We start from the raw sequence: 26,641 nt of genomic DNA on the forward strand, positions 1-26,641 counted from the left end.
GTTATATCATCTCAACTCCTAACCTGGTCTCTTTTCTTCTTTAAAAAAAAGCATACATTTTCTTATAAAACAATATTACCCTTTCATGGAGTGATAAAATCCCCTGTTCCTGGGTAAGAATACTGGGTTTAGATCCATATTCTGACATTTACTAGCTGTGTAATCTTGACAAGCTTTAAATTCTGTGTGCCTCAGTTTCTCCATGCATAAAATGAAAATATATCCATACTTACCTCAGAGAACTGCATTGAGGATTAAGTGGGAGAATCCATGCCCTGGTTTAAAAAATGAACAAATGTTAACTATTAATACTTGTCACTCAGCATTAATAGTAAACAGTAAAGTACTGGGTGTATTTAATATGCTTAGATTTTAAAAAATTCGATTTATTCTTTACTGGACAAAATTTTTTTAGTTTACTCTAATAAATTGACTTTATCAAATCTCCTCAAATTTAACAAAGTCTTTAAAATCTTTGATTTGGGTTTTAAACTCATTTTACCTAATCTGGTACTATTTATGTTCAGTGATCTTATATTCTCTTTCATTACTTATATCATTATTATTTGGATGATAATCTAGGTAATTAAATTGCTCTGCAGAACTGAAGAACAGCATTAACTTACAGCATCTTTTCATTTTATTATACTTGTTAACATGCATATACGTACTCTACAAAAAAATATAGTCTATATCTCAATCTAGGAAACTAGCCCAAATTAGAAAGTATAAAAAAATACTCTCAAGAGGAAAAGGTACAGTACATTTTATTTAAAAAAAAAAAACAACAATGATCTGACAGTTGTGTGGGGTGGTGCACACTTGTAATCCTAGTATTTGGGAGGATGAGATAGAAGGATCACAGTTCACAGACACCCTCGGCTACTTAGTGAGGCCCTTTGCAACTCAGTGAGACCCTGTTTCAAAAAAATAAAAAATAAAGAATAAAAAATAGGGCTGGGGTGTAGCTCAGAGGTAGAATGCCCCTGAGTTTCATCCATAGTACCACCAAACAAAAAAATCTGATTTCTAGTATGCTTTTGGTTACTTTTACAGTAACATACAATAAAACTGTTGTGTGAATTGAAGTCAAGTATTTTCCTATATATGTAACGTTGACCTTTAAACAGCTACACCCCATAATAAGTCAACATTGATAATTTTTTATGGCATATAAAAGTGAAGAGAGGTTAGGTGGAAAAAGAGCCTTCTGAACAGCTCTAGAGGAAGAATGGGGCCCTTCCATGCCTCTGTTTTCCTTTTACTCCTATACCTACTTCAGGGGTCGAACACTTCCTTAGTAAAGCTGAATGACAACGGTTATGAGGATGTTATTATTGCCATAGACCCTGACGTGCCAGAAGACGAACAAATAATTGAGCAAATAAAGGTAAGGAAAAAGAGGAGGTTTCTTCTGTTTGAATTATGGAGGAGAAATGAATTAACAATGAATAATGATTATGGAAACTCTGAATACTTCAAGATGTTTAAGAGCAGCATGGTGAGCCAGGCATGGTGGGACATACCCTGTAATCCCAGTACATCAGAGACGATGACTGAAGGATCACAGGTTTGAGGGCAGCTTCAGAAATTTAGTGAGGGCCTCAGCAACTTAGTGAGACCCTATTCCAAAATAAATAAATAAATTAATAATGGTTGTGGGTGTACCTTGGAGGGATCAATCTCCAGGAACCACACACACACACACACACACACACACACACACACACACACACACAAATATAAGTATTATGGTACATTGAGGACAATATTGAAATGGGCAGAATGAAATGGAGTTTCTAGATGTGATTCTACCCTGCTCACCACAAGTCCTACAACAAGGCATGGGGCCTTCCATGACCTTCAGTTTCCTCATCTGTAAATTAGCAGTTGGACTCATCTGTTTTTTAAATAATTGTTTGTTGACTGCTATGGCATGCTGAAGGAGAGAAAAGAGAATTAAAGGAAAAAAGCCCTTGGCCTCATGGAGTATGTATCCTTTTCAGAGATCTAATAATTATACTATATGATATTTATAATTAATAAAAATGAGTGAACTAGCAGGCCAGATACACAGGTTGCTGTATCATGTATTAAATCAGAAAAGGGGACTCCGAATGTGGGATATAACTGGAACAAGAAGTGTGAGTCCCTGTTGTTGTAGGATAGTGGGGGAGGACCTCCCAATGATGTGACACCTAAACAGAGACCAAGATGAGTGAGGGTAGAGTCTGCTGAGAAACTGTGGAGTGGGAACAGCATGGCAGTGAATGCAGGCTTGGTGTGACCAAGGCAACAACGGTGAAGAAACAGGAGGAAGAGTGGGACCAGGTGAAGCTGGAGAAGCGGCAGAGCCCAGACCACTGGAAAGATGTGGGCTTCACTCTGAGATGAGAATCCATGGAAGAGTTCTGAGTTGAGGAGGCATGTACTGTCCTGCAAGTTCTGGGATGATACTGAATGTGGTATGGGGGAAAATGGCAGAGAGTTTAAATTTGTTACACATCCTGTATAAGTGCTGTAGTGGCATAGAGGTGTAGAAGGACCCAGGTGGGAAGCTATGGCAGGTTGGTGGTGACCAGCATGGAAGTGTGGTTTTGAACATATTTTGAGGCTATCACAAACAATATTTCATGATGGTTAAGATATGTGTGGAGATAAGGAAAGGTAGGAAGGAGATGTAAGAATCAAGGAAGATTTCTAAATTTTTGCCTAAACACTTGAAAGGATGGGGTTATCATGTATTGGAAAGAAAAATTTGTTATGTGGAGAAAATTTGACAATTGGGAGATACAGGCTTAGTTTGAAGTTAAGGTGCTTTTTGACATCTAAGTGGATTAGAAAAAAATGAATTCAGAGTGAAAATCTATCCATAAGTAAAAATTTGAGAGTTATCAGTGTGTAGATTATGTGAGTCTACTATGTGAATGCAAACAGAGGAGAAATGTCTGAGGACTAAACCAAGGATTGTAGTTTTCTAGCTTTTTTTCAACCACAAAATGAAACATAATACAGAGATTGTGTCATGAGTATGTGAGCTATTTTCCTTGTACCTGACATCAACATATACCATTTTATTACATTCAGCTTCTGCTACTGTGTCCTGATGCTCACTTTTAAAGCCTTCTGATGGGCATGAACTGAGTTGTGATTTGGTGATTCCCTGTCTGCTGTTATTTATTGTTAACTGTTTATAAACTCTATTGCATCATAGTGATTTTGCTTGTTGGTACCTTTTTAATTCCAAGGAAATATAAACATTCCTTTTATTTAAAATATGGGTTTGACACTGGGCGTGGTGGCGCACGCTTGTAATCCCTGCACTTGGGAGGCGGAAACAGGAGGCTCATGCAGGTTTGAAGCCAGCCTTGCTGGCTTAAGAGCCCTATTTCCAAATTTAAAAAATATATAAAGATAGGTCTGGGGGTATAGCCTGGAGGTAGAAGGGTTTCCAGGAACCCCAGTACCACCAAATATATATGAGTTTGAAGGGCATATAGCTAAGCTGATTCTTTATTATAGATTCTTAGTATTCAGGGATAATTGATCAGTTTTAAACTCTTCTGAACTTAGAAATAAGTATTCTATAGAATTATTTGTAGGGGCAAAAATAATTCTTAACGTGGTCCCCTATTGACCATTAAAAAGTACACATTCAATTCTTTGCAGACATGCCTAGATTTCACAGGGTTTCTTGACATTGAGCCCTGTACAGAGCTCTTACATTTATATCATCAGGAAAACTTTTGAAATACCATCATCCACATTATACAGAAAATAAAATTGGGGTTTTAAAAAGATGATAACTTTTCCAGGGTTATATTAAATACAGTTAGAACTGAAACTCAGATCATGAGCTCTGAAGACCTATGTTTGAGTTTTAGCTGCAATAAGATGGAAAAAAAAAACAAAACCAAAAACCACTCTTTCATTAAAAAAAAAGCATACAAACTAATGTGTGGTTTTAATCCTATTCCTAGAGATACCTGAGATCTTTGATTTTCAACTTTCTTTTTCACTTGTATTCATATTTATTTTTGTTTGAGAGTAATTACTTTTGTAAACACTGATATCTTTATCTTCTTTAATCCAACTAGGTTATTAGATGAATTCCAAGAGGAAATTTAGAAGGAGCATTATAAGAATTCTGCTTAGAGAAGCATTTGGGAATCATTATTAGCTACTCTAGGATACCCCAGGGAATGACTGTCATCAAACAGGGACTCTGAAATTGTTCCATGTCCTAAAAATACATTACTATCCACAGCTACTTGGGCCATGGAGACTGAAAAGTAAATGTAATCACCAGGAGTTGTATAATATACAGCCCACACAATTATACAGAGCAATTCTATTGTCCAATCCATAACTCTGTTTGAACCAGCAAATATACTTTTCTCATATGCAAAGAGGACCATAACTTCAAGTAGAAGGTAACAACCTGTAGAGACCTAAATATCTGGCACACAGACACACACACGTGCACACACACACACACACACACACACACACACACACACCCCAATGGGAAGGAGATTTAGGAAACAGAATTCTTTCCTCTGAATTAAGTTAGTGCTGTAGTAAACTCTGATCTACTTTGGATTTCTCCAAAGCCCTTTTTTTCTGGATCTCAGCCACACTTTGGGGCATTCAGTTCCCTGAATTTTGGCCTTCTGAGTGATCCCAGAGTTCTGAACCCAGTCAAACTTGCTGATGTCTTGCATGTGAGTCAACACATTGAACTCTCTTAAAGAGAACTAGGAAAGGAGCCCTTGACTCCTGGAAGGATTGCTCTACAGTGGGCTTGTGTTAAACCAGGAATAATCATGGAAGAAACACTGAAAACTGGGATGTTTCAGGCAATATGAAGAAGCTGATATCTTCATCCACTACCCAGGATTCAGTGATATAGAATAAATCACCTTAGGTGCCTTTCACCATCTATTTTCCGTCCTGGACTGTAAGCAATTTCTCTTATTAATCATTGATGGCAGAACAACAGGTCTAAGATTAAAATTTTAATGTCTACAATGGATAACTCTACCCTCTAGGTGCACAGCCCCTCTGTCTTTCCTGTAAATGGGGTGGGGAAAGAAAACCCCTCTCGACACCAATTCCAACAAACTTTCCTTCTCAGCTTTCATCAGTTAAAGATGTTATTAACTCAAATTACCGATAATAGTATCAAATGGTTTTATGTCTGCTTATGTGCAAAGTACTTTCTAATTCATTCCATCTTTATGACTACCAGAAAGATAGGTAATGCAGCACAATTCACCATAGCCAAACTATGGAACCAGCCAAGATGTCCATCAACAGATGAATGGATTACAAAACTGTGGGATATGTACACAGTGGAATTTTACTCAGCCATAAAAAAAACTCAATTACATCATTTTCAGGGAAATGGATGGAACTGGAGAACATTATGCTAAGTGAGATTAGTCAGTCACAAAAAAATAAGAAATCAGATGCTTTCTCTAATATGTGAGAGTTAGGGAGAAATGGGTCATAGGAGGAACTCTTGAAAGAGGAAATCCTATAGAGGAGCAAACAAGACAATCTAAAGGAGGAGAAAGGAGGGGGGAAAGAGGAAAATCTCTAAAACACACAATGTACTTAAACATATCGAAGTCAATCACTAAGCCAAGCAAGGGAGGGAGGGACGGGGAGGGAATGGGGTGGGAATTGGGTAGGGGTTAAATCAGCGATGAGTACATGTTTGTACACACAAGTTTTTTTACCCCAATATGTTGTATGAATATAATGCACCAATAAAAAAAATTTAGAAAAAAAAAAGATAGGTAATGCAGCAATGATCTGTTAAAGAGGAAACTGAGGAATGAAGAAACTGAACATCAGAGCACTGCATAAATCAACCAGGAGCTGTTGCCCAGAAAGTGCTAACAAGTGAATGACTCCAAAGTCCATGTATATAATCATATTAATCAACTCCACTAAACACCAAGCATAAGGCCAGGTGCACACTTGTAATCCCCGTACTTGGGAGGCTGAGACAGGAGGATCACGCAGGTTTGAAGCCAGCCTCAGCTACTTAGTGAGGCTCTCAGCAATTTAGTGGGACCCTGTTTCCAAATAAAAGTATAAAATAGGTCTGGGAGTATAGCCCGGAGGTAAAAAAAAAAAAGTCCCTAGGTTCCACCCCCAGTACCACCAAAAAATAAAAATAAAAAATAAAAAATAAAAAATAGACACCAAGCCTAAGTAGTTACCTTATTGTGTAAGAGGAGAGAAGATTGAGGAGCCTTTCAAGGTGCAGAACAAAGCAACAGTGTGGAACTGACAGTTGGCAGAGTTGTAGTGGTGAGCAGAGACCCTGTGCAGCAGGCAGATCTTGTATATTAGCAACCCGGGGTGGGACATGCCTGAGGTGAGCCCCTGCTCTGTGAGTCCACTCCCACTTTGCCATTTTCAAATATATTTTTCATTTAATAATAGGAAATGGTGACTGCAGCATCTACTTATCTGTTTGAAGCCACACAAAACAGATTCTTTTTCAAAAATGTGTCTATATTAATTCCTGAGAGCTGGAAGGAAAACCCTCAATACAGGAGGCCAAAATATGAGAGCTACACACATGTAAGTGCCAAAATCTTCTCTAACAAAAATAATATTTTCTGATGCTCCCTTACTTTGTTATAAGCCTTTCTAATAAATGTTGTTGTTTCTCTTCCTGATGTTTTAACAATCTTTTTAAACATCCTCAGGCTGATGTTAGAGTTGCACTACCAACCCTCACAGGCAGAGATGAACCATACACCAGGCAGTTCACAGACTGTGAAGAGAAAGCAGAATACATTTATTTCACCCCTGACTTTGTCCTAGGGAAAAAGCAAAACGAATATGGACCATCAGGTAGGAAATTTGATTAAAATATCTGATTTTAAACAAGCATCTTATTCCTAGGTAAGTGAGCCAAAGTTTCTAAGTTCAAATCCTGACTCCTCTGTTTATTAGTATGTGTGACCTTGAACAAGTAACCTACCCTCTCTGAACTTATTCGTGGAAAAGTGATGAGTAGAGGAGTTCCTACCTTATAGGACTTTTGTAAATATTAAAATAAATAAAGAAAGTAAATATATGCAATACAGTGTCAAAGTATCCTGGGAAATTTGGACAGAGAGGAAAAATTTAATCAGTGCTTTCTTTCAGCATATTTTTTTTAGATTTTAATTATCCAGTTTTCCAGAGCTGGATATTAATTAACTGCATTCCAGCACCATGGAGAGCAGTAGTGTAGCAAGCTGTAAAGAACCATGATGTCAGTCACTGATCAAGAGAAGATATTCGTAGGATGTTGTTGTTGTTGTTGTTGTTGTTGTTATTATTATTATTATTATTATTATTATTATTAACATTTGGTTGTAGCAGCTGAAATTATCAATAATTGATCATTTGAGCCTAATAAAAATGAAAATTTCACCTAGTTCAATCTAAATGTTAATATCATTCATTCACATGACCTAAAGCACATTATTTTACAGGCAAAAATACAAATCATTGTTAAAGAAGATCCCAGTTCACATGTCACTGTGGAATGAAAGCTTTCAGGAATTTCCATACCTGAGTTATCTGTATGCCCCCCTCTCTCTCTGAAGAGTATTCATTCACTAATTCTCTTATGTCTCCTAACACTCAGGCAGCCCCAGTCAGTATTATCTGGACAGATTATCCACTCTAATCTTGAAACCTCCATCAACTTCTCCCATCCCTACCTTACCACTCCCCCATGCATCATCCTAACCAGATTTACTGTCCTTGCCCCTCTAATCCCTCCCACTCTCCTACCTATACTTTCTCTTCTACCTGGCATACCCAGAAAACTCAGTCACTTCAACCACAAATACAAACAGTTCAACTCACCACTATTTTTAAACTTAGCTTTCATTCCACTCACTAAATCTCCAGTACTAAATGATCTGGCCATTCTCTTGATTCCTGTTATGCTACTCAAATTGTTCAAGAAAATTTTAACTGGCATTATTGCAAACACATTTTCTAGACTCAGTGAAGCCCTTGAAGCTGTTCAACAATATCTTTACATGGGTTCTTCTTGCTTCTTTTCTCATTCCCCACTGCAGTTTTCTAAAACTTCTGCCACGTTTCTCTAGGTTCCTAGCCACTCTTGTCATTCCCATCCATTGGCAGATGCCATCCTGGAGGAAAAAACAATCCCCACTATTTTCCTTTCTGCATCCAAATTCACATTCACCTTTATCTCCTCTATCTCTGTTATAAAAGAGGAAAGCTTTTCCAATTTTTGTGTCCAAGGTCTCCATCTGAACTGTTGAGCTTTCCTCGTATCCCATATCGTAGCACTATTCCATTAGTGACAGGTCTTATCCATTCTTTTAGACAGGTTTTTAATTCCATAATGCAATATATGCAATTGTGTTAAAACTCATATTCTGCAAACTATGCCCTAGAAACAATAAGACTTTGAAGGAAAGAATGAAGAATAGATTCCTCAAAATCTATGCAATATTGAAATAATAATACAATGAATATTGGTACCTAGAAATCTAATGTGGACCACCCAGGCAGCAACTCAGCATGACTAGAGGCTGGCACAGCAGAATTTTAAAGGGAAGAGAAGAGAAGAGAAGAGAGAATGAGAATGTGTGTGTGTGTGTGTGTGTGTGTGTGTATGAGAGAGAGAGAGAGAGAGAGAGAGAGAGAGAGAGAGAGAGAGAGAGAGAGAGAGAGAGAGAGTGTAAAATGAACAGGGTAGCCCAAAATAAGACAATGCAGATGCAAATAGAATTCTAAGTAAGAGAGGCTGTTTTTAAGATGGGCATGGGATGCGGGGCAAACTGAGGAGGGTGCAAAACTAAAAATAGACATGTCTAAGAAGACAGCCACAGGTGCAGGTAGTTTTAAATTTTCTTAAAATTTATCAAATTTCTGTTATAGTACCTCATATGAAAGGCCTTTGCCTTCTATACTGACAAGTATAATTCCATTCTCACTAACCTGGCTCTGTTTACCCAGAAAACCTCTAACCAGTCACTTTCAAGTTTAATGTGTAAAGATTAACTCAGAGATCTTATTAAAATCCAGACTCAAATCAGAGTAGATTTGGAGTGGGTCAGAGATTCTGGATTTCCAGCACATGATGTTGATTCAACTGGTCCAGAATCATATTTTGAGATCTTACACATTGTTATATTTCTTCATACCTAATATTACATATAGTATATATAGTTAAAATAATAATCATTTCATATAATCAATGCTTATATGTGCCATAAATATATCACTTCATTTTGACATTTCCAAAATTCTATATGATCAATAAAAGTGTTTCTCAATCTTTTTTGTAATAATCACCCCCTCAGGAGCATTCTTAGACATTTCTTTCCTAGTTACTTGTCCGTGGTATCTTAATACAACAGAATTACTATATATCTGATTTAATTGTTGATAGAGTTACAGTTTGGAGAGCCATAAGCCACTATAATAATAATATCTAAGATCTTTTCCTTTCAAACTACCAAAAAACTAAATATTTTGTCTACTTTGACCATAGCATGTACCCTTTGTTTCATAGATTTAGCATGTTGTGGAATAAAAATAATATTCTATGAAAAATACAGTGTTATTTAATACAGTAGGCTCTTCTTATTAAAAAATAACTGTTGGGAATTATGGAAAATCTAAATATATTTTATAATTAAAAGATAATCTTTCTTAAAATTTTGGAGATATAAGATGTGTCACTTAAATTATGATCATGTATTTGAAATGGTTTTCTACAGGTAGACTGTTTGTCCACGAGTGGGCCCATCTCCGCTGGGGAGTGTTTGATGAATACAATGAAAACCAACCTTTCTACAGCGCTTCGTCAAAGAAAATTGAAGCAACAAGGCATGGTTATTTAAGTTCTCTTATATGACCTCAGGCTTTTGACTGGTCTTATTTTCCTTACTTTGACTTCTTTTAAATGACAATCACTGCCAGGTGTGGTGGCACAGGCTTGTAATCCCAGCATTTGTGAGGCTGAAACCAGGAGAATAGTGGTTCCTGGACAGCCTCAGCTACTTAGTGAGGCCCTTTGCAACTCAGTAAGACCCTGCTTCAAATTAAGAAAAAAAATAGGGCTGGGAGTATAGCTAGGAGGTAGAATGCTCCTGGGTTCCATCCCCCCGGAAAAAAAAAAAAAATGACAATCACTCCTTTTTGTCCCAATGCTTAGACACTATTCCAAAAAATTGCTTTTATTTCTTTATTAGAAAATTTATCTGAAGCCGGGCGTGGTGGCACATGCTTGTAATCCCTGCACGTGGGAGGTGGAGACAGGAGGATTGCTCAGGTTCGAAGCCAGCCGCGCTGGCTTAAGAGACCCTGATTCTAAATAAAAATATTAAAAATGGGTCTGGGAGTGTAGCCCAGATGTAGAAGGGCTTCCAGGAACCCCAGTACCACCAAAAAAAAAAAAAAGAAAGAATATTTATCTGAAAGCAGCTGCTTGTCTATTTAAAACACACAAAACTTCAATTACAAGCATTTGCTTGGCATTTTGACACATTTCACACCTCTCTGCCACCGCTGCCAGAATTCATTTAGATTGAAGTTGTACACTATATAGAACTTACTAAATGTTGGGAGAAGATCAAGCAGCTTCCAAGATACAACTAGGAACTTCTTAGAGACTAATAAAGATCATTTTAGAATATTAATCTAACATCACACTTAATAATAGATTATACTCTTGATTCTGAGATCAAAAGAGCAAAATGGTTGGGGCAGATCCATTTAAAATCGGGTGTCATCAGCCTCATCAATAATAGGTATCCTGCTGGGGCTAGGTATCTGTCACACAGGTACAAACTGAAAGGTACATCATTTCAACAAAGGGCCATCCTCTGCCCCATTGCACTAGTTTTCAGGGTCTTATTTTTAAAGTTTTTTTTTTTTAATGGAATATTCCCCCTAAATATCTAGTGTCTGCTGCAGGATATTTATTATGATTGTTCATAGAACCAGCATCATTGTATCACCAATATTAGGGGGAGGAAATAGGAGGGTGGGCATTTTTAGGAGACGCTTTAAATGACTGAAGAAAATCTAGTCATTGCTTCCTGATTTGAGTTTAAAAGCTATAGAAAAAAATGAGCTGTGTCAGACATGGTGGCACACTCCTGTAATCCCAGTACTTGGGAGGCTGAAATAGGATGATCCCAAGTTCAAAGCCATCCTCAGTAATTTACCAAGACCCTATTTCTGAATTTAAAAAAATGAAATAAGGCTGGGGTTGTAGGTCAGATGTAGAACACCCCTGGGTTCAACCTCCAACACCACAAGAAAAAGAGACAAGAAATATGAGCTATAGTGACATCCTAGCATATTTGCTATAATTACTGCCACTTCTGGCCAAGTCCATGCAATAAAACATACATCTAAAATGCTTCCTTCAGTCTTTATTTGCTCTCAGTCACTTTTCCTTTTGGCTAATAGTGCTCCTTGAATTATCAATACACTTGCAGTATGCCATCACCTACTTTTTGTGGGATCTCTTCTTTGAAGAGAAATCTATAAGCAAAGGTGGTACCCAGAGTAAAAGGTTTCACGAGTTCCCTCACTCAGATGCTTGCAGTGTTTTATTTTATTTTTTATTTTTGTTTTTGATGGTACTGGGGGTGGAACCCAGAGGCTTTCTACCTCTGGGCTATACTCTCAGATCTATTTTTATACTTTATTTGGAAACAGGGTCTCACTAAGTTTCTGAGAGCCTCACTAAGTAGCCGAGGCTGGCTTCAAACCTGTGTGATCCTCCTGTCTCAGCCTCCCAAGCGCGGGGATTACAAGCGTGCGCCACCACACCCGGCTGCAGTGTGTTTATTTCTACAAGGCCAGCAAGAGAGATGTCTAAGCAAGCTTTAATCCCAGCAGAGAACGCAAGTCATTATGTGTATCTGGAGGTCCTACTTAAATATTTCCATTATAATTTCTTGAAGAATAGATAATTACTTTGATTGGAACTCTTAAACTTGGATGTCAACATAAGAAGTAATGTACACATAGAAATAAAAACAACCTTGATAAGCAGATTATCTTGAACAAAATCACCTAAGAGTTTTAAAAAGTGTTAATGATTTAACTACTTCTGGGATTAACTGTAATATATTTTTCAGGTGTTCCAAAGGTATATCTGGTCTAAATAGAGTTTATAAGTGTCAAGGAGGGAGCTGTATTACTAGAAATTGCAGAACCAATTCTACAACAAAATTATATGAAAGAGATTGTCAGTTCTTCCCTGATAAAGTCCAAACAGAAAAGACATCCATAATGTTTATGCAAAGTATAGACTCTGTAAGTATGCCAATTATTGCTTCTAAAATTTATAATCAAAGGACTTATCTGATTTCATTTATTTATTATTGTGTGTAATGCTGGACATCAAACCCAGGGCCTTGTATATGGAAGGCAAGCACTCAACCCACTGAACTATACCCCCACCTCAAAAAATCTGATTTTAAAATATCTGTTCAAGTAACATAAGGATCAAATACATTAATGTAAAGTTATTTGACCATTTTCTGATGCATAATAAGCACTCAAATAGTGTTACCCTATTACTGCTGTTACTATTGTGGTAAATCTACTTTAATATTTATTTTATTAATTATATTTTATTTAATAAAAGTATATTTGCAGAACATATTTTAAATTTTTCCAAGTTTTTAGTTAGACTTTTCTAATGCATGGTATAATAAAGTTTTTTTTTCATTTTATTAACCTTTTAGGTGCTTGAATTCTGTAATGAAAACAACCATAACCAAGAAGCTCCAAGTATGCAAAACCTAAAGTGCAATTACAGAAGTACATGGGAAGTCATCAGCAATTCTGAGGATTTTAAAAACACCACACCTATAGAGACACCACCCCCTCCCCCTGTCTTCTCATTGCTGCGGATCAGTGAAAGAATTATGTGTGTTGTTCTTGACAAGTCTGGAAGCATGTCTGTAAGTTCATGGGCCCATTTTTTCTGAATATGGGACTGGTGGGTAATTGAATGCTGAAAGCACACTAAGCTCTACCTGTGCCTGAATTGTTATAAATTGCATGTGGTATAAAATATAATCACTTCCTGTGACCACAACCTCAAGGTATTGCAACAAAATACTGTAGCAAAAGAAAGATGCCAGTAGTGTTAATCGGCCTTAACTCAAAGGTCTCCAGTTTTTTTCCCAGACAATGAATGGTTTACTGAGAACTCTGAAGCCTTTTAATCAAGTTTAGTTGGAAGGTCATAACTAGAAATTGAAATATGAAATTGTTTTTAACCATGGCCCTTCTACTGAAAGTGCTTGAAAGACACAAAGACAGAGAGGATTAATAAACGCTAAAACTCTGTATCAGCAGAATTCCTAACCTGACTTTATCTTATTTGTATTAACTATATGGTGGCCACTTTATGCTCAACAACATAAACAAGAAGAATAAATGGTTGTATGTAGCCATCCATTCCTTCTGTTATTATTTAGTAAATTGTAAGCATTGTGTTAGGCTCTGAGATCCATGAACTTGACAAGTTTATAGCTTAAGAGAGAACCTTCTCTCCCTTTCCCCATTACCTGGATAAGCCATACCCATCCTCCTAAATTTAGGAGAGTTATTCACTTCCTCCAGGACATAGGCTGAGCTTACATGTTGCTGTATGCCCTTCTCTAATTCTCAACACTGCCCTGCGCATACCTCTATTACTGCCTATTGTACTGAAACTACACATATCTCTCCCAACTAGATTTAGAGTTCTTCTAGGAATTGGAACCTTGTCTGATGCACCTTTGTATTCCCATGGCCTAGAACACAGTTAATCACATAAGACTGACCAATAAATAATTGTTGAAGTGAATGGGCACAAGCAGATACAATGTGATAAAGCACCCAGAGGGAGGGCACATTTGAGGCAGAACAGAGCATGCTAAAGGCCAGGAATAAAAACTACAGCTAAGGAAGGGAAGGCAGCTATTGGAAAGGCCAAAATGTTGCAGATTAATGAAATGAGCCAGAATAACACAGAATTTCAGACAGGGCAGCAAAGAGCTAGACATCAGGCCAAAAAGTAATCTAAGAAATGTCACTGGGTAGAGAAGGGGTTACTGACTGGCAAATGAGCAGCCCTCCTTAGACAGGGTACTGGTAAATCCGGGGTTAAAGATGAAAAGAAGTGGCGGTGTGCTCTAAGATATGGGGATTCAAGAGTTTTCACTATAATTTGGATTGGACATGGGTTTGGGGGAGGAAACACCAAGTGTGGTGGTGAGAGATGAAGACAAATGTATGAAGAGGTGTACATCATGAGAAATCGCTTGGGGAAGAAGAATGCAAGTTCTGATGGGTTATAGAAAAAACGATTCACATTAACCTCCTGGTGGTAAAGTGGTGGGGAAAGGTTAGCAGCTCAAGAGGAAAGCAGGGAGGTTGGTATTGGGCTCCTCAGCATTTAGCTGAAGCTTAGATAAGTTTTACATTTGGGTAAAACAGTTTCTGATTGAATGGGGTAATTGCAGTTTGCATTAGAGGTCAACATAGTGTGGTTGGATTTGTGGGATCTAGGTGTGAGTTCATCTTAGGATAACAGGCACAGAGGCTTCCAGGAACAATTGGAGAAACTCTAAAATGTGAATAACCACTCCCAACAAAATATCCACTCTAGTATCTACCTCTGTCTTGGGTGTTTAGCAGCTAGATTTCAGCTCTACTTGTAAAATTATGAGTTTCTTATACTATGTGTATCCCATAATATATGTAACCATATTTTCCATTTTTAATTAAAAATTTTAATTTCTTTCCCTAATAATACCAATTCCCAGTCATAGAAAATTCTTACAACTGTTATGCACTTATTTCATAAAATCTGCTATAATGTTTTAATTTTAAAAAACACTTGGTTGTTTTCTTGTCCTTTTTTTTTTTCATTCAGTTTTATAACCGTCTCAATCGAATGAATCAGGCAGCAAAATATTTCCTGCTGCAGATTGTTGAAAATGGAACCTGGGTAGGAATGGTTCACTTTGATAGTGTAGCCAGTATTAAAAGTGATCTGATTCAAATAAAAGGCAACAGTGAAAGAAACGTGCTCTTGGAGAGTTTACCTACACTAGCTCTTGGAGGAACTTCCATCTGCTCTGGAATTGAATCTGCATTTGAGGTGAAAATCATACTGCAAATGTATTTTGTTCCTTTTTGTTCATTGTCTGTCGGTTTGTTTGTTTTCAGAATGTTTTAATGTGAAGTGTTCCCTAACTCATTAAAAACACATTAAAAGTTATACAATAAGGTTTCTAACCACATCATGCTTACAACTTAACCTATCTTTTATTTAGAAGTATACTGAGGGTTTTCTAATTTGGAATCAGTGATTTTTATATTAAGGTGGGTTATTTTTTATAATTTAATTGATATATTATATTTGTGTGTCAGAATAATATTCAAAGTTATTACATTAATCTCTGCACACATCACTTGGCATACTTCCCTCTGCATCCCGTCCTGTCCCACTCTCCTCCCTCCCCATACGTGTTAGTGAGGTTGGTACTTTTAACTTCATATATGAACACAACATTAATTGATCCATTTCCTTCCTCAGAGGATCCTTTATCCTTCTCTCCTCTCTCTCCCAACTCCCTTCTTCTATTGTACTATTTCTCTTTGTTCACCAGAAGTCTCTTTTGTTTTTTATTTTCTCTCTGGCTTCCACATTTGAGAAAAAATATATGACCCTTGACTTTCTGAAACTGACTGATCTCAGCATAATATATTCTAGTTCAGTGTATTTTTATGCAAATGGCGTATTTTTCTCTTTTTATGGCTGAGCAAAACTCCATTGTATGTATATACCACATTTTCTTTATCCATTCATCTGTTGACACCTAGGTTGGTTCCATAATTTGTGAATTGTGCTGCTATAAACATGGATATGTATGTATCAGTACAGTATTTTAATTTTAATTCTTTTGGAAAGATACCAAAGAGTAGTATAGCTGGGTGATGTGGTGGTTCCATTCCTTAGTCTTTCAAAAAAATCTCCATACTTATCTCCATAGTGGTTGTACTAATTTACAATCCCATTTTGAATTGTATCCTTAATGTTTCTTGTTATAGGCACAAGATTTTAAAGGTTTGTCAGAGAACATTATAATCAAAGAAAGCAGAAACATATTTAATGCCACATTTCACAGCTATAATTTGGGCATCTGATCAACCTGAGTTTCCCAGGCTGAGAGATCACTGATTCTTTAGTCTTAGCAGGATTTTCAAAAACCATAATCTCATCTATTTTCATTTGAATAAATATTCTTTGTAATAGGGGAGAAAGTTTATGTTTAAATTCCCTAGAAATTGTTGGTTGTAAATTCTGTGATTTTAAAATATAAACTATCTCTTTTATTTGTAACACTTTAATTTTCTCTATATTTTTTCTAATTTCCCATCAGTCTATTTTTAATTTAGTCTGATTTCTAAGTCTATTTGATCCAATAGAGTAATTGTGCTCTGAATTGTGTTTGTAGGCAATTAAAAAAGTAACCTCCCAAATAGATGGGTCTGAAATAGTGCTGCTGACTGATGGGGAGGACAACACCGCAGGGCAATGCGTTGAAACTGTGAAACAAAGTGGGGCCATTGTTCACTTTATTGCTTTGGGACCATCTGCTGAGGAATCAGTAATAGAGATGAGCACTGTGACAGGTAAAACACAATAAATATTCTATACACTTATAGAAATATATAAGTATAGAGACTGACAACTCCACTTTTCTCAAGCTCCTGCTCTGCAGGTGCTGTGACTGGCAATTGAAGACCAGAATCAAGCCAGACCAATCTCTCTTCTCTTGGTTCTCAAACTACCAATAAAGTCACATAATCAAATAGCATTCCTGCATAACAGAATAAATAGAGAATAAAGTTCTGTGTGACAGGAAGCCATAAATTCTACCCCAGATGTACATGGTAATGTAAAGAAGGCATGAGACAGAAAGACAGACAGACAGACAGAGGTGACCTAAAAGATGATCCTTGAGCAAAGTGTTAAATTTCTCTGGGAAGAAAACAGGGATAATAAAAGATGGTCAGGGCATGACCAAAAAGACTCATGTCAATCCGGGTGTGGTGGTGAATGCTTGTAATCCTAGAACTTGGAAGGCTGAGACAGGAGGCTTGTAGGCTCGTGGCCAGCTTCAGCTACTTAGTGAAGCCCTCTGCAACTTAGTGAGACCATGTTTAAAAATAAAGAATATAAATTGGACTGGGGGTATAGCTTGGAGGTAGAATGTCCCTGAGTTCAATCCCTAGTACTACAAAAAATAAAAAATAAAAAAATCATGTTGGAGTGACAATGTAAGACAAATGAAGGGAATGATGCTCCCATGAGACCAGTGTATAGGTTCCCATCTATGAAGTGTAGGACACGATGGAAATAAGCTCAGACTGAACAGATCTAAACGAAATGAAGTGTCTATGTACATCTTAATCATGATAACTGGATTTACATGCATAGGTATGATAAAAATTATTTACATGCTTCTAAGTTCTTCTTAAACATAGGAGAAAGTAACTTTATAACATTGTTTCAAGTTGACTTTAATGGGACCAAAAATAGGATTGCTTTTAATTCTTAGTTATACAAATTCCTATCATTTCAAGTACCTTAATGACCATTGTAAAACTTATTTCCATTCCACTCGAAAATAGTACTTTTTGGACTTACTCCCACTGTTTACCATCTTTTTTTTTAAATCTCCTCACTCCAGTTACTGTCAGGATACTTCTATATAGCAGTTATTATATCTTTCTCATTTTCTGTTCCTGATCTAATCTGTCTGGGAAATCTAAAAGCCAACGTCATTAAAATTATATCTTAAATAAAAGTGAATGATTCTCTCAAGGGGTCATATAAAATCTGTAAGCTTACATGTGTGGAAATGAAGCCTTTTCTTTCATAGTCTATGATTATCTGATGTAGGTAATCTAGCTGAGATTTCAATACTGAGGTATTAAGGTAGTTCATGCTTCCTAGTTATAATATTTTAATTAGCATTTTAAAGTTAAATTTTATAGCTACCTATCATTCATCTATTTTATTAACATATCAAACTGTGATTTTATAAATTGTTACCTAAATAATCAATAAAATGTGGCAAGTATTTGCTTTCTAGAAAGCAACTTAGCTAATGCATTTATATTTTAGGAGGAAAACATTTCTATGCTTCAGATGAAGCCAAAAACAATGGCCTTGTAGATGCTTTTGGGGCCCTTACATCAGAAAATGCTGATCTCTCCCAGAAGTCGCTTCAGGTCAGAGTTCCCACTCCTGGGGTTTTTGTGTTTGTATTTGCCATAACCAAGAAAAAGAATTTGGTTGTTTTGAGTTTGGGGTTCTATATTTTCTCAAAGTGAATATTTAATTAAAATTTCAACCTGAAATATAAATTATTCCTTAGATAAAATCTAATGAAGTGGTAAATAGTCAAATTTTTTCATATTTCTGTAAAGTTTGTTTAAGAGATAACCAAGAGCCTGTGCATGTATGTCATTATCAACATGATTTACATTATGTTATGAGACTATAATGCACCAATAAAAGTACAAAAAAGCCGGGCGTGGTGGCGCACGCTTGTAATACCCACATTTGGGAGGCAGAGACAGGAGGATCACGCAGGTTCGAAGACAGCCTTGCTGGCTTAAGAGACCCTGTTTCCAAAAATAAAAATATAAAAATAGGTCTGGGCGTGTAACCCGGAAGTAGAAGAGTTCCATTCCCAGTACCACCCAAAAAAAGTACAAAAAAGATAAATAAAAAAATTAAAAGAAAACTAATATGGAGTTTTCTACCAAAAATATACTTTTTTCAAAAAAGAAAGCACCCATTTTTCTGAGGGAATTTTTTTTTTAAATTATGCTTCCAACCTTTTCTCACTGCTCACTGCTGAGAAATAAATATAGAAAAATGAACAAAAGCACTTAGTTTGTAAATGGAAGAAATGTGTCTTAGGAATAAACAGGAGAAAGAAAAGATAAATATTACATATCTAACAGATGCCTGTGTATATGTATCTAGGGATTCTCTAATCTCTTCAGCCACATTTTTCATTGTCTTGTTATTTACCTCCCTTCTGACCTTAACCTTCTTCCTCATCATTGTCTCAATAGTGCCACTAGTTTCTGTTGCTTTGATTCCAAACCTTTAGGTAAAGTTTGGTTTTTAACTCATGTCCCATATATAATATCCTTTGATGGAATGTCTTTGTTGTCCATTCCACAAGTCCATCAAAATAGATTTTATCAAAAATCTGTTGCTCTCCTTTTCATTCACACCAGTCTGTGTCACGCCTCTTCATGGCAAGATTTCTATGTTCTCCTTTCCAGGTCATCAACTGGCTACCTGTGTTAAAAGTTGCCACACTCACCTAAACAAACCTGTTATCAAAAGTATTATCTTTTAGATCATCATGAAGATAAGTAAACTGAGGACACACACACACACACACAAACACACACACACACACACACACACTATAGCTATGCTTCTCTATAACTGTAGCACACTTTAATTCTAAACATCGGGGTGGGTATTTACTCAGAAAACTGGGAATAAATAACAAGATCATATCATTGACTTTAAGACCCATGTTCCTGCTCAAAGGCTTTTATTATACCCTGTTCTTCTCTCAGAACCTACGTTCCCACACTTTCTGACTAGGGTGTCAACCTGTTGCCTCTCTATGAGCTTTCAGAAAAAATCACAAGACCAGGGTAGTATGTCATATATAAAGTTGTTTTCAGATAAGAAATTAAGAATCATCTTTAAAATTAAAAGAATAAAATTATTTTCTCCTGCAGTTGTTAATTTTTAAAATATATCTTAACAGCTTGAAAGTATGGGATTTACACTGGGACAAGACACCTGGATGAATGACACTGTAATAATCGATAGCACAGTGGGAAAGGACACATTCTTCCTCGTCACATGGTACAGCCAGCCTCCCAGTATTTCCCTCTGGGATCCCAGTGGAAGACCAATGGAACCTTTCACACAGGATGCTGCTTCCCAAATGGCCTATCTCAGTGTTCCAGGCACTGCACCGGTAAGCAGCCAGCTTTTTCAAACTTCCTCTAAAAATTTTAAGCCTAAATTATTTATTTAATGTCATAAATATAAGTACCAATGATATTGTCTGTGAAAGTAAGACAAAATACATGTAGCCAAGCTTGGTGGCACATGCTTGTAATCCCAGTACTTGGGAGGCTGAGACAGGAGGATCACAGGTTCATGGCCAGCCTCAGCTACTTAGTGAGTATTTCAAAATACTTAGTGAGTCCCTCTGCAACTTAGTGAGTCCTTGTTTCAAAATAAAGAATAAGAAATAGGGCTGGAGTGTAGCTCACAAGTAAAATGCCCCTGGGTTCAGTTCCCAATACCACACACACACAAAAATGCAATATGTTTTCCTTGCTTGTATGATCCTGATAATTGTGATAGCAGGAAAAAGGAGACAAGAACTCATCTGCATCAGGGGGAAGGAAGAGAAGGTAGTCTAAGCACTTTAAGGAGGAAGTAGGGGAAGACTGCAACTGTGTGTACAGACTGCTACTGAGCTCAAGGAGTAAGGCCAAAACAAGGCAAAGTTTTTAAAACCTATTTTTTCCAGTTGAGACATCGCACCACACATGGCACTAGTTGGAGTACCCTGCCTGAACGCTTCCACTCCCATCCTTTTAAGACCTCAAAGCCTTCACCTGTTTTATTCTACCATACCCTTCCATGGCTTATTTTTATGACTGCATAGTGGAAATAAGGATATTGTTGGACGCTGGATACTTACTATATTTCCAATGAAAATTTTAGGTGGGCACTTGGACCTACAGTCTTCAAGCCAAAGCAAACTCGGAAGTACTAACTTTTACAGTAACTTCTCGGGCAGCAAATTCTACCGTGCCTCCCATCACAGTGAACGCTAAAATGAATAAAGATGAAAACAGCTTCCCCAACCCGATGATTGTTTATGCAGAAGTTCTACAAGGATATGTGCCCGTTATTGGAGCCAATGTGACTGCCATCATTGAGTCAAACAGTGGAAACACCGAAGTTTTAGAACTTTTGGATAATGGTGCAGGTAATTCACAAGCTTTTATGAGTGAGCCTATATTTTCATTACTTGGGATATGTTATGGGTCCCTGTGGCAGCGCAGGGCAATAATATAGGCACCTGGAGAATGGAGGAAAAGCAGGATCAGCTGGCAATTCCATCAAGTAGAACCTACAAAGTCCTAAGCACCCAGTAAGTGGTACTTATTGTCATCATTATTGTTTGTCATTGGTTTGTCATCCAATGTCTGCCCCCAGTTAGGAAGGTCTAATTCAGGAGGTTGAGGCCAGCATCAAGAATTCTGGGCATGTATTTCTCAGGGAGACATCAATAAGAGAGTATCCAGAGGAGGTGAGTCACAAGCATCCATATGGGCTTGAGTGGTAGAACCTAGGCCCCTGGCAGGGAAAGGGAAAGAAGCAAGAGTAATTTCCATCCTTTGGATCAAAGCACAGAGTCCTGGAAACATAGGCAGCTAGTACCAATGCATGAGAGGAGAGTTCATCACTGAGGCATTGGATACAGGTCTGACTGGCAGGGAGCCAGGTACAGGGCTGGCTATTCTCTGATTCCCTGGTCTGTATGAGTGAGTGGTGTTTAAATACGTTTGTCCAGATTCGGAATTGTTCTGGGAACTCTATCTTCTGGTAAGAGACCAGAAAGCAAGGAAATAAGCAATATGATACAAATCTGAACTATTACAGATTTCCATCAGTACCTTTTGCAATGTAATTTGCTCAGTCATTTTATAATTCTGTCTTCGACTAGAGTTGGCAAGTTGTTCTCTGCTATATCTCAGTGCCTTCTTCCGGTGTAATGATATTTCCACAACGATTCCTTACCTCTTCTTTCTCTCTTCACAAAACCATCTATACTACTACACTACCTTAAAACTTCTTGTATCTTATTTCGCTTCTTGGTATAAGATGAATATTTAACTAATTGGGAAATTAGCTATTTTGAAACACCTTTACCTAAGGAGGTATTGGTAATGATGACTAAGAACAGGCATTCTTAGACTTTGGTGTATAAGACAACATCTGGAAAGTTTGTTAAAACACAGAATTCTGAGGCCCTTCCATAGGTAGTCTGAGAAATTTGCATGTCTAGAAATCTCTTAGAAATACAGATACTGCCATTCCAAGTACCTCACTATAAGATCCTCTAATAATGTTAAACCACTTGGGAAATGTGTTTTCCAATTTAACAGGTGACCCCAATACTAGTGTTATCAAGAAGTGTATATGTGCCAGGCATGGTGGTGCACGCTTATAATCCAACCACTTGGGAGGCTAAAACAGGAGGATCGTAGCTTTGAAGCCAGGCTCAGTAACTTAGCGATAACCTGTCTCAAATAAAAATATAAAGGGCTTAGGTATGGCTTAGAGGAAGAATGTCCCTGTGTTCAAGACCCAGTAACAGAAGAAGAAGGAGGAGGAGGAGAAAGAGGAGAATGGAGTTCTTCTCAGAGAGATCAAAAGCTGAAGAGAGAAAAAGTGATTGAAGATAAGGCAGAATAAGTAATTTTAGTTGGCTAGAAAGATAATTAAATCTTTCACAAGAATACTTTTTCTTTAGTATTTACTAAAAAGTATCTTTTTTTTTTACTTTAGTATCTTTAGATATTTTACTTTTTCTTTAGAGACCCTTTTCAGTTAAACATAGGGATGACATAATTAATATGAATAGATAAAGTAAGCTGAAATAAAACCAATTGGCAGAGAAATGATAAGAAGAGTAATCTGTATAAATTGACAAGGAACAGAAATATGAATTAAGTACTTATTATACATACAAATATAAATGTGAGTACCTGTGTTATATAGATGTAGCTATATAGATATCAAAATAACTCAAATAAATAAATTCAACAATACATTTTGTTGGGAGACCATAATGGAAATATTCTCCAGAGGGTCAAACCCAAAATACTAGTCCCAATCTAGAGGATATGCTTATAGAGGCCAAAGCTCATCTTAGAAAATGCATAAATTTTAAAATTTACAACAATAATTTACTTTTTCATTTCTAAAACAAGGTGCTGATTCTTTCAAAGATGATGGGGTCTACTCCAGGTATTTTACAGCTTATTCAGAAAGTGGAAGATACAGTTTAAAAGTGAGGGCTCATGGAGGATCAAACTCTGCCAGGCGAAGTCTCCAGCACCCACTGAACAGAGCTGCATATATACCAGGCTGGGTAGTAGATGGTGAGTAACTTGTAGTATCTGAAATCCAGTGATAGCCTGGATAATATTTGTGATCTGATATGATTAAGGTTTCAGATACCTTATAAGACCAAGTGTAGCTGTTTCCATGTCTACAATAAGGTTCTAAGTTAATTGCCTCCAAATTAATCCAAGTTTGGGACAATGGCTGGCACCTAGTAAGCATTTAAAAACTGTCAGCTGCTACTATGTTAGTTTGGAAAGCCTTAACAATATTACCAATAATATGCACAATTTTCAGATGAGAACAAAGGAAAAAATCCATTATATTATGAGCCTAAGTAAGCACAAGCCAGTTGCAAAATTTATCTTTCAAAGCATATGGGCTGTAAGAGTAAACATTGATTTGGAATGATTTTTATTAAGACAAAGAAAAAAAGTGTGTAGGGTAAGGAGATAATACGTATTAAGAAGGCAACCTTTGCTAGCTTTACTTTGCCCGGTACCTTATCTTGTGACTTCTAGGGACTTTTTATTAGCAACTGGAATAGGATAAAAATTATTAATCTTTAGCACTTAGAATATGAAGGGAAGGACCTGACCCAAGGGGTCAGAAGGAACTCACAATGATTTCCCCGGGTGTATTTCTAGCTTGGAGAGAATTTGAGAAGTAAAGCAATACTTTTTTTTTAAAGACATATACTGCACTACATAACATTATTCTCATAGAGTGCCATCTTCATTCCAAATCAATTAATTATCCAATTCTGTAATATCCTGGTAAGGATGCTAAAGAAAGAATTCTCTAATCAACTGGATGTTTGTGTTTGTGTCATAAGACTTAGAAAAAATGTAATTGTGTATGTGGAGAAAAAAGGACAGACAAATGGGATTTGGAAAATGGTCCATTGAGTTCTAAAAATACTAGTACAGTGTTTCCCATTTTAAATTAGAAATTTTTAATACAGGGGAAATTGAAGGAAACTCACCCAGACCAGAAATTGATGAGGATACTCAGACAATCTTGGAGAATTTCAGCAGAACAGCATCTGGAGGTGCATTTGTGGTATCAGATGTTCCCAATCTTCCCTTGCCTGACCTGTATCCACCAGGTCAAATCACAGACCTTGATGCCTCACCTGAAGGGGAGGAGATCAGCCTAACATGGACAGCACCAGGAGATGATTATGACACTGGAAAAGGTAAAGATGAAGTGTTGTGTGGTTATAAGTAAAAAGTGCTCATTGCAAGAGCAAGAATGTAAGGGTGGGTTGAGGAGAATAATTTTTAATTGACAGCACAGAAAAGTATTAGTTTTATAATCTGATATGTTTGAATCAAACACAACATTTTCACCTGGCCCAACTTTTCATGCAAACATAGTAAGTAGCATTGGGCAGAGTTTAAATGAAAGAATTCAGCATTTAATGAAAACTGAATAAGGTTTCTGATACAAGACTATGCCTTGCATAACTAAATATTTTTGAGAATAAATAAAAAGAAACTTAATATGGTATTCTACAGTTACTAAACTATGTGTAACTTTTTTCTTAGTTCAACAGTATATCATAAGAATAAGTGGAAATATGATTGATCTAAGAGACAATTTTGATGATGCTCTTCAAATTAACACTACTGACCTGTTACCACATGAAGCCAACTCCAAAGAAGTTTTTGTATTTAAACCAGGAAATATCTCAGAAGAAAATGCAACCCACATATTCATTGCCATCAAAAGTATAGACAAAAGCAATTTAATATCAAAAATATCCAACATTGCACAAGTAGCTTTATTTATTCCTGAAGCAGATCCAAGTCCTGATGATAATAATTCTGGAGTTCAAATTTGGGTTGTAGTGCTGTCAGTGGTAGGGTCTATTATAGTTGTTAGTATTATTGTAAGTACTACTATTTGTATTGTAAAGAAGAAAAGATCTTCAAACACACCTGAAACATCATTTTGAGAAACAAGACAAAATGAATAAATAATATTTATGACTTTTTTGTTTAAGTGTGATCATGAACTCATAAAAACAATTTTAAGAGGCCTAAAAAGGATAGTTTCATTAAATATGTTTCCATGGATATGTAAAACTGTTAATACTAAAGTTTAATAATTTTATTCACTTATTTCATTAACCATTGTGATAAAGCTTCTTTTTCATATTGATCTGTAGTTGTATATTATTTTTCTTGTTTTGTGTGGGTCTGGGGATGGAACCCAGGGGCATTCAACCTCCAAGCTACACCCCCTGCCCTATTTTTTATTCTTTATTTTGAAACAGGGTCTCACTGAATTGCGAAGGGCCTCACTAAGCAGCTGAGGCTGTCTACAAATCGCGATCCTCTGGTCTCAGACTCCTGATGCTGGAATTACCAGTGAGAGCCACCACGCCTCGCTCCTGTATATAATTTTTTTTATACAAAACTTTTCTAAAATTATAGCTCAAATTCAATAAAGTTAAAACTATCTATTTTAGCAATCAAAATACAAGTATAAATGAGCAAATAAACTTATATTTGTAAAAAATTAATTTGGTCTTAGTGCTACTGATATAAATTGATTGTATTATAGCCACCTAAAATCTCCAACTATACACTATAATTGCTAAGATCATGTCTGTTGCAATTAATGGATATGAAAGATACTAATAAGATACTACTCATAGAACCATAGTTTCTCCTGATTTCAGTTTTATATACATATATATAAACATTTTTACTTAAAAATCTATATCTTCCCATGTACTTGTTCTTTCCTTATAAGAATTATTGAAGCTACTATCTACCAACTTTCAGAAAAAAGAAAACACATATATTAAAAACATATTTAACTTACCACTCAAGGTTATAGCCTAGGAATTGAAACCATATTGATGATTGAGATCAAAGGAAAGAGAAAATGTAGGTTGAGAAAAGCAAGTTCACATGATAGGCCATATTTACAAGCCTAACATGAGTCAAGTTTACCAGAATATGGCTTTCTTTTTCTTCCAGCTACTGGTTTTCTCATTTTTTACAAGAAGTTTTTATGCTGAAATTCAGCAACCTGAGAAACAGGAGAAAAGCTAAAAAACAGCATCCACTCATCCACATCTCATGTAGCTTTTTCAGGAATTACTTGCCAGCTTGGGTATAAACTAAAATGAAAGTCATAGAAGCTGAGTTCAAGGGTCACTTTTCACAATCTTTCAACATGGATTAATTAATCTGTTTTGATTTTCGGGGTTGACAAAAAGAGCCTTGTGATTTAAACTGGAAGTGATAAAAGAGCAACAGAGGAGGAAATAAGTGGGAGACTCCTGATTGCCAGGAAGATGTAACTTGCTCTCCTTCAGAGGAAAGTGAGCTGTTCACCAGG

At 36.5% G+C, this 26,641-nt stretch overlaps 1 protein-coding gene across 1 annotated transcript; it reads left to right on the top strand.

Moving 5' to 3' along the window:
* Nucleotides 1-1,231: 1,231 nt before the first annotated feature.
* Nucleotides 1,232-25,244, top strand: LOC308259808 (calcium-activated chloride channel regulator 4-like; the record flags this gene model as incomplete). Its single annotated transcript, XM_080691076.1, has 14 exons — nt 1,232-1,390; nt 6,460-6,600; nt 6,729-6,876; nt 9,780-9,888; nt 12,156-12,333; nt 12,768-12,986; nt 14,951-15,178; nt 16,539-16,716; nt 18,215-18,321; nt 19,896-20,111; nt 20,873-21,140; nt 23,152-23,322; nt 24,249-24,482; nt 24,835-25,244. 14 exons carry the CDS (start codon nt 1,232-1,234, stop codon nt 25,242-25,244), a joined length of 2,766 nt encoding a protein of 921 aa, XP_080547202.1.
* Nucleotides 25,245-26,641: the final 1,397 nt, after the last annotated feature.

This window comes from Muscardinus avellanarius, assembly GCF_963383645.1.
Source record: "Muscardinus avellanarius genome assembly, chromosome: 3".
In the NCBI taxonomy this organism is placed as follows: domain Eukaryota; kingdom Metazoa; phylum Chordata; class Mammalia; order Rodentia; family Gliridae; genus Muscardinus; species Muscardinus avellanarius.